Below are 9590 nucleotides of genomic sequence, written 5' to 3' on the forward strand. Positions count from 1 at the left end.
TATTTAGGTGAGTTTTGATGCTTTGTAGTTTATTGTTCAAAGAAAAAGTTTGCGTGGCTGTCGCATATTTTCAGGGGAAAAGTGTGGTATATTTATGCAAACTTTGATGCAAAGTTTATTTTTATACATGCCGACTTGTGGGTATAGTATGGCCGCACATTTTTTGTGGGGTACACATGCTTTATACGTGAGGCCACTGGTCTTGTAATCAAGACATGAGAATATGAGTGTGAATGGGTGAATAACTGAATGTACTCTAAAGAGCTTTTGGATCTTCTGGATTTGGTCAAGCGTGATACTAGTACATGCAATTCACTTGGGACTGATGGTCTCAGAGGAAAAGAGTAAAGCTGTCAGATCTGAGTGACTTGTGGAGGTGACCTTGTGAACAAATTGACCTTTGTCCTGTTTTTGGCAGAGGCTCCCTGTTTCTGATTTACAGTGTAGAAATGGCTCATGTGAACAGTTTTATTCCAGACTTATTTTGAAGAGATGGCTATGCAGCGACAAGATTCTGAGATGATCAAAGTTGGGACAGCAATGCATCTTTTTCTAAATCATTCATTAATGATAGACAATCTGCTATAGCTCTAATTTCCACATCAAGCCGTCAGTAGTGGTCCACTTGAAAACACATTGACTTTGAGGTTTCTAATTTTGGTTACTGAATCATCAAAATATTTAACCTTCTGCTTGGCAACATCAAGAGCTCCTGCATGAATGACCATATTTTCAACTGCTGGATGTTCATTCATAGTTGTCAGTGTTTTCTCAGACATGTCAGACACCATGTGATGGGAAAAGTACTTTGATCGTTTTCCAAATACAAAACAGTATAATCCTTTTCAGTGCCCCATCACTGGCAGTCAGTAACTTTGGGGCATTTTCTCGCTCCTGAGCGACTTTAGGAGGAAACTGTTCAGATGTTGCATCACACCTCTACTTGGTGTTTAAAGTTGAGTTTTCCCTCCTAGATTCTTGTTGAAGTGCTTGTTATGGCTGCTGCAGCCTGCTGTTTCTTTCTCCTTGGTACCGGTGTTGAGACGTTTCTCTCTTAAATATTTTGAATCAATAATAAGGTTGTCTCGTTTTCATATCCAGCATTTGTTTCCACATTTACTTCAAGTTGATGAATCATTGAGTGTTTAGAATATAAAAGTAACTACAAAAGCTGAGTATCTAGAACAACTTTCAAATGGAAAAAACTGTCAAAGGATCAAAAGGGTCCTCGAGGACCAGCGCCCTGCATCTTTTAGCTGTGTCTCTTGACCAACAGATTTGAATTTAATGGTGAAACTGCCTCACTAGCATGCATGTATGCAGGAGTTAAGCCGATATCTAGCATTGGAGTCAAGTGTGCTGAAGCAGAGACACAGTTAAAAGGCAGGATACCGAGCCTCAAGGTCTGCATTTGAGACCGCTGCTATAAAATGAAGTCATTGATCAGTTTCAGGGCCAGTTTCAGCCCAAGGCCCTGAAGCTGCTTATGCAGGGCGCTTTATCAAAAAGATTTGTAGAGCTGCTAATAGAAAACTAGCTTGAAAGGGTTGTGACTTTGAATGGTCCAGTTCAACAACCAAACTTTTATACTAACGTCTTTGTATTTGTGTGAAACTGAGTTTTAACTTTAAATGAGTTGATTCTCATGATTGGCTCTATTTATTTCTGAGATTTTTTTGGCTTCAAAAAGGCGTGTTTGATAACAATTAAAACTTCTCAACCTTTAACATTGTTTAGCAAAATGTTTTTACATCAGGCTACATGGCTACTACATTGGCATAAGGTACTCAAAGTTGTAGTTGGTGATATGTTGTTTGCTGCTGAGCATGATGTGGCTAAAACAAACATCATTTTCACAAATGCGCCATGAGAAGCCTCTCCAGGAGCACTGCTAAAATTATTTTAAGGCACAAAATCAGCCCAGTACTGGTCCACATTGTCAGGCGAGAAAGAATTACCTAGTATAAATGTAAATTTTAGCTATTGGAATTATGCCTAAGATAAATTAATTTAATCAAAGTGTGTCAACAATATGAATATGTGTATGTATTCCATCTTAAGTGCATACTAAACAGCACAGTCAGAGATGTTATAAGTTTATAGAAGGTATGCAAATGATCTAATCATCTGACTATGATTGCAGCAATCCACATTATTGGCAAAAACAGAGGGCCCCAAAACCAAATTTTGCTTAGGGCCCCATGGAGGCTTAGCTGGCTCTGATCTATTTAGCTAAATAAAATTGTGGCCTTTCTTTATTTCTCAGCTTTTTTCTGCCTTTTCACTCTTCTGATGTAGTTTTCTTGCTGATACATTGTTTCTAACCAACGTTGTGAATGGGTTGTGGCAAATCAACTTTTATATGCAGTCAGCAGCTGCAGACCTGCAAACTTCATGTTGCCTTCAGATTAACTTCAAGAACAGTATGTATACAGCATCATGGAATAGCTTTTTCAAAGACAAGCATCTGCATCCAAGCCATACCTTACTATGTGTAATGCAAAGCCTCAGATAGTGGAGGAAACCACACTGCTATGGGGCTCTAGAGCAGGGGAGATGGGTTTTCTGTAGTGATGGATCCAGTTGACAAGTTTGGGTTCAGCAGTTGCCAGGAGAACAGTAACCCCACCTCCATTGTGTCTTTGAAACTTCATCAGTCTTCCTCTTCATTCATCTGTCTGTATCTTTATGTGTCCCAAATCCCACCTCATCTCATCTCTCCATCAGGGCACCCACCTCAACAAACTTCGTTGCAAGCCGTTTCCAGATGCCTCACCAATATGTGACTGTGCGGTATGTTCCTGCTACTCTTAAGAAGGGGTGTCTCACTACAATCAGGCTTCACCCCTGTTCGCCAATCTGCTTGCTACATCAGTCTTGATCTCTTTCTTTGCAAATCTACTGTCTGTCTCTTTATATCTACAAACGGATTAATTTGAGTGTTTTGCCCAGCCAATGTCGGTAACAGTAACCATGATTTTGGACTGTAGATAAGCAAGGGTAATAAATACTTTCAATAACTAGGAAAAGCAAAGTCCTGAAATCTCAAAATTTTTTAAAATTCAAATGTGAGCCAGATCTCTGTGATTTCATATTCTTGCTTGACTTTTGACAGGCTTCTGCCTCCATGCTTGTTGGTTTGGCTGTGTTGGGTGTTTCAGCTAATTGTCATTGTGCATTCTTTCCAAGTCTGTCTCATTCCTGTAAAAACATAAACAAAAAAAAAAAAAAACAAAACACTTTTCATACTTTCCTTACGGCTTTGTCAGGTTGGAGTTTGATCAAAGGCTTTGGGACAAGTGACCAGAGCTAAGAATCTCTTTATTTTTATTTTTTTTGCTTAACAGGTCATTCTGCTCTTGATCTGTCCCTAAAAATGAGCTTACCTTGGGACTGTTCCACATCTTGTTTAAATGCTTTTTTCCAAGTGGTAATGTGTTTGATTTAAAGCTTTTAAGTGACTTTTGATTCTGTTTTTATAGTCCCCTTTTAATAAGGTTGGAGCCTGATATGATTTTAAGTCCTACAAATGAATTGATGAGAAGATGAGAGGTAGAACCAAAGATCAATTTATTTTCACGAGTTTGGCTATAGAAAACACATCAACACGCGGCTTTCACAAATGTGAGTCCCAGCCCCATGACCTTGGCGATATGTTTACCCTTTATCACAACCTGCTTTCCTGTCTGACAACTGTCAAATAAAAGCCATTCAAGCCATCAAGCCTAGAAATAAATACATCAAAAACTCCCAATGTCTTTACATTCAGCATATTTAGTTTATTTGGATCATCCTCGATGATATTTGTGAAGTCTTCAAATCAAATACTTGGACCTCTCCAGGATTCCCTGTCGTCTTATTGAAGGTTCACCTCTGCATAACATTTGAAACCATTTTTTCAGCAATAAACATTATAGGCATATTTATGTTTCTTCATGTTGTGATCAAAATATATGTCTGACATTTCTGCAATCTCTGTTGTAAGATCTATGTTTTATGTTTACAGGTAGAAGGTATGTAACCTTGTTTATGCTTGCCTATAATTAATGATTAATGTTTTTATTCTGTTTTGATCATATTGCTTTCTATCTTTTCCTTCTCCTGTGACCTCAATGATTACAGCTTCTCTTTATTATGATTGTTAATATACTTCCACTGTGCACAGCTGACAGGACATGGCCTGTTGCTCCTAATTTAGTTATGAAAACTTATACAGAGTATTTAAAAGCCCAGACAGCGTTTTGTGTACATGTACAAGTCATTGTACATACAATACTTGCCAAAAGTATTCGCTCACCTGCCTTGACTCTCATATGAGTTTAAGTGACATCCCATCCCTAATCCATATGGTTCAATATGACATTGGTCCACCCTTTGCAGCTAGAACAGCTTCAGCTCTTCTGGGAAGGCTGTAAACAAGGTTTAGGAGATTTTATGAGGATTTTTGACCATTCTTCCAGAAGTGCATTTGTGAGGTCATGTACTGATGTTGGAGAAGAAGGCCTGGCTCTCAGTTTCTGCTCTAATTCATCCCAAAGGTGTTCTATTTGGTTGAGGTCAGGAATCTGTGCAGGCCAGTCACGTTCATCCACACCAGACTTTATGGATCTCGGTTTGTGCTCTGGTGCACAGTCATGGTGGAAGAGGAAAGGGTCAGATCCAAACTGTTCCCACAAAGTTGGGAGCGTGGAATTGTCCAAAATGTCTTGGTATGCTGAAGCATTCAGAGTTCCTTTCACTGGAACTAAGGGGCTAAGCATCTGGCAATGCAATGTAAAGTTTGCATTGTGCCAGATTTTACACTTGGCACAATGCAGATTGCCAGATGGAGAAGCGCGATTTGTCACTCCAGAGAACACGCCTCCACCACTCTAAAGTCCAGTGGCAGCAGCTTTCCACCACTGCATCCAACGCTTTGCATTTCACTTGGTGATGTATGGTTTGGATGCAGCTGCTCCACCATGGAAACCCATTCCATGAAGCTCTCTGTGCACTGCTCCTGAGCTAATCTGAAGGCCACATGAAGTTTGGAGGTCAGTAGTGACCGACTCTGCAGTTGTTGACCTCTTTGCACTATGCTGACCCCGCTCTGTTAGTTTATGTGGCCTACCGATTCATGGCTGAGTGGCTGTCATTACCAAACATTTCTGTTTTCTTAGAAAACCCAGCTGACAGTTGAAACTGGAATATTTAGGAGCGAGGAAATTCCACGACTGGATTTGTTGCACAGGTAGCATCCTATCACATTTCCACACTGGAATTCACTGAGCTCCTGAGAGCGACCCATTGTTTCACAAATGTTTATAAAAACAGTCTGCATGCCTAGGTGTTTCATTTTATACACCTGTGGCCATGAAAGGGATTGGAACATCTGATTCCAATCATTTGAATAGGTGAACAAATGCTTTTGGCAATACAATATAGTACATGTCTGTCGATAGAATAGCCAATTTTACTGAAGCAAGAGTAGCTGCTTCAGTAAAAGCTACTGAAAGATATAAACTATGGAAAGACTATATTTTTCCATATTCTGCTAGACTATAGAGGAATTGGAGTTCAAGCCTAATAAGTTTTGAGAAGAAAGACATTTGAAAGTCCTGCTGTCAAACTGAAAATGTGTGCTCTCGAATTATGGCAGAAAGATTTCCCCATAGTAGACTAAGGAATACCAATTTTAGTACGATGCCTCATCTATTTTTCAGAAATGATGTACACACATAAAAATAGAAAATACTGTGTGAATTCTAGGATTTTTGAATAGTTTAGTCAATTTGCATGATTAAAATACAGATCAACAAGCTGAAGAAAGAAAAACACTGGGTCAGTATCAAAATCTCATTTGATTTTGGAGTGGAAGTACCTTATTTAGCAGGAAGAATGCTGTAAGTCTTTCTGTGGCCTCCTTTGTCTTACAGCTGTGTTCACCCTTCTGTTGCAGCTGTCCATGCTCTTCACTGAGGAGTGTGATAAGGTGCGGGACCTGATGCACGTCCACTCCTTCAGCTATGACTTTCACCTGCGTGTGGCTCACCAGTACTTGGTTGGATGCCACATGACACTTCGCCAGGGCTACCAGCTTACGGACTTTCTTGATGACTTCATCTGCCATTACCCAGATATTCCCAAGTTTGGCCGCAATCACATCTTTCAAGGTGATGCATTTCTTGCTGCTTCTAATACAGATGAACATCCACTGTAAATGGTAGGGCTTTCAGAAAAAATAAATTGCTTTATCTTTCAATTATCTACACCAAATTCCACGTAATTTTGATGTGGGATTTTGTGAAGTTCATTATTTCAGGTAAAAGTGAAGAAGGAAAGCTATCTTTCCAAAGGACAATTTTATAGTGGACTTAGATGAGATCATTAAAAATCTTATGTGAGAATTTTTTGATGAGACACTATTTCAGTTTTATTTGCCAAAAATATTTTTGAGTAATAAATCTACATACAGCTGTTGGTCCCAATCCAACAAATAACAAAGAAATTAAAAGCAAAGACACAAAGCTAATAATTTCAATTCGTTTTTCATCATTTTGCAAACGTTGTTGAAACTTAATTTTTATCTACAGAAATCATATTTCCGTCACAATAAAAAAAAAAATCGCAATGATAATGGTACAATAATAGTCCATGTCAGGAAACGCCATACACTGATCATTTTCTTCACACTGGCATCTTCAAGACAGGCAGTGTGTTGGAAGGAGGGCTAGAAAACAAAAAAGTTGATAATGGCCACAGTAAAGTGGATGATGTAAGCCATTTGATTTCTGACTGAATCTACAGTTCTGTCAGAATGACACTGAAATCAAAAATATGAATGACTTCTTTTAATATCTAATAGCCATAACAATTGGAAAAGTTCTTAAAAAATGTTAGTTATTATTTAAACCCTCCCATTCTTTCGAGTCTCTGAACCTTTGTGGAGGTAGTGAATATGTTTGCTTCATGTTGCATTCCCCAAACGTTAAGGCTTTGATTAAAATGAAACAACGTAAATATCTTACATATTTTTTTGTATTTCTGTAAAGGAAGCTTTTCAGTCTCCACGGGAATAATAACAGCTCACCAGCTCTACAACTATATCACTGACCACACCAGCTCTTACGGCATGAAGCCTCTCCGCATGTCAAAGACTGCAGTTGCTACTGACAACAAGAAAGGAATGGCTGACCTCCATGAATATGCACTGGTGGCTCTGTGGAACAGGTCAAAACACATCCCAGTAAACCCTAAATAAACCGACTCTGTTGATGTTTGACCAATTTTAATGAAACATTCTGTCTGTTCTTGTGGTTTTGCTTCCCACGCAGTTCGGGCTCCTACAAGGACCTGGAGGGCCTCCACCACCATGACGACTTTGACGTGTCTCTGGTAGTGTGCCACAATGCTGTTCCATTTGAGGAGCAGTCAGATGGGGAGAGGCATTTGCTAAGGTAATAATGAGCAATAGAACAGTATATGTTATTATGAGAGAAAATTTTTAAAGCTTATTAACCCTTTTTAAAACTTTTTGACTCGTTAAATCCTCTCTTATGCCCGGATTCAGAAAATGCTGTGCGCAAAGACTGAGATCACACAGAGATATCAGCGTCGCAATAATCAGCATTTATTCAAGACAGACAGATGGATGCTGTCACCACAAGAGCACATCACAAAACTCAAAGCACAAACAACACATGAATTTACCTGAGAGAGAGAAAAGGACAAAAGATGGAAACGACAAACAAAAAGCAAAGACCTCTTTGGAGAGTTGCAAAAGCAAATCTGGTTTGTTCCTCACATGCACAAATTTTTATAGTAAAAGCGTATTCTTCTCTTTAATTTATTCAAATAAGGCGTATCTTTGCTCATCCACCCAGGAGCTGTCTCAACCCTCTTTAAAGTTAGAAACTCCCTGCAATTTGTTTTCAAGATCAAACATCAGTTGTCAGCTTTATCTAAGCGAAGTGGAAGCAGAGCTTCTCCTCCACTGGCCTGAACTCATCCTGTTTTTGTGGCTTTTCACATATCGGTGTGAAGCTGGAACTTCTCCTGATTGGTTCCCACACAGACAAAAGGCAGATCAGAAGATCTTAGCAATCTGCTGTAGCTACAGGTAACACAAAGATTAGTCCAAAAACTATATTTAGGTTATTTCAATCAAGACATGTTAAGTTTTAAAACTAGCATATTTTAAATTTATTTTCTTAACAATGTATATATGTATGTATGGTGTGTGTGTGTGTGCGTGTGCATGTGTGTATCAGAGGTCACGCTGACTTTTTTATCAGTCATTTCAACCAACATTAAAAAAATCAGTCATGTTCTATTTTTACCTGTCAAATTATAATCACATCAACATCGGCTATTTAGCTGCGTTTGTTTTGCGGTTTAGTCAATATTCACCCAGTTGAGCCATGAACCCAGATTCCTTCACACATAAAGCAGATAAATGTATCTAACTTTTTCTCTGTGACACAAACCACTGACTGTGGCCCCAATAACTTATAATAAATTAAATTAAAGACTCCACTTAAATTACCATCACTTCACTTGCTGTGGTCTGAACGGACAGTCTCTCAAATTCCTCCTGGTCACATCTGCAGAGAGATCTGCACTAGTTCATCAGTCAGTTGGATCTGTCTGATCCAAACCGATCAATTGAACTCTGCAATTTTTTAACCCTATGCGTGGTCCGGTGTGTGCTTTTACGAGGATTTTTTTGCGTGCTTTCACTTCCCCGAAATGGACAGATGTCCATGTCCATTTCTGCTGCACTTTTGAGCGCCGCTCTCCTTCTGGGCGTGGCAGGGTAATCTCTTCCAGCTCCATTTGTTAAAACTGCAGGGTGAGTTAAGTTTAATTCTTTACAGCAGCGGAGATGTGTACGCATTGGTTGTGCAGCGGACTGCGCATGTGTTACAACTCCACCCTAAAATTCCTAAAGTAAATTCTGGCACTGGGCTTTTAACATAAAACGAAAAAGTAATCCGAACAGTTGATGAGTAAAAAAAAAGTATAATTTATTTTACAATCCTGATAAAACAACATCTACAGGAGACATTAAAAAAACACAGGGGAGCTTAATGCTTCAGGGTCTCCAAGGCCAAAATAATAAACAAAACACCCCCTTATAGCTATAAAATAAAACAACCACTTGCTAAAGAAGAACTAAAAGAAAATACAAAACCTAAACTCCCTTACTAACCAAAAACAGGAGAAAACAGGTTACAACAAAAATGGCAGAGAACCCCTACCAGCTTCCACCTCTGAACAAAAACACTTCTTGAACAATTGTTCACAAAGATGCTCACAGCAAGCTCAGTTCCCACACAAAATCAGATCCCACACAGGATCACAGATCAAACAAAAGGAGGGATCTGGCATCTCCAGCTTGCTGCTTATATAGGGCAGCTGACGAGCCCCAACACATTTCACCTGCAGCAGTCAGGCAGAACGAAACAGAAAAACACAGGGCTCTCTGAGATAGAGAGCCCCTAGAGGTCGGTGACCGTAACAGCATGTTATGGTCTAATTTATTTATTTCCTAAAGATAAACTGCTGGCTCCTCTGTTTAGACTATAACTGAATTAACACAACATTGCATT

At 39.2% G+C, this 9590-nt stretch overlaps 1 protein-coding gene across 13 annotated transcripts in view; it reads left to right on the forward strand.

Moving 5' to 3' along the window:
* The window catches only part of szt2 (SZT2 subunit of KICSTOR complex), a 190187-nt gene that overhangs the window by 165347 nt on the left and 15250 nt on the right, over window positions 1–9590 (forward strand). For 10 of the 13 annotated variants that reach the window (XM_007578194.2, XM_016664138.1, XM_016664140.1 and 7 more), the window contains 4 exons: window positions 2728–2793; window positions 5939–6152; window positions 7032–7209; window positions 7314–7436. In XM_007578194.2, coding sequence (XP_007578256.1) covers window positions 2728–2793; window positions 5939–6152; window positions 7032–7209; window positions 7314–7436 — 581 coding nt within the window. The remainder of the gene's footprint in view (window positions 1–2727; window positions 2794–5938; window positions 6153–7031; window positions 7210–7313; window positions 7437–9590) is intronic. The other 3 variants (XM_007578198.2, XM_007578199.2, XM_007578197.2) reach the window with 1 other exon arrangement.

Source organism: Poecilia formosa, unplaced genomic scaffold (genome assembly GCF_000485575.1).
Source record: "Poecilia formosa unplaced genomic scaffold, Poecilia_formosa-5.1.2 Scaffold470, whole genome shotgun sequence".
Classification (NCBI taxonomy): Eukaryota; Metazoa; Chordata; class Actinopteri; order Cyprinodontiformes; family Poeciliidae; genus Poecilia; species Poecilia formosa.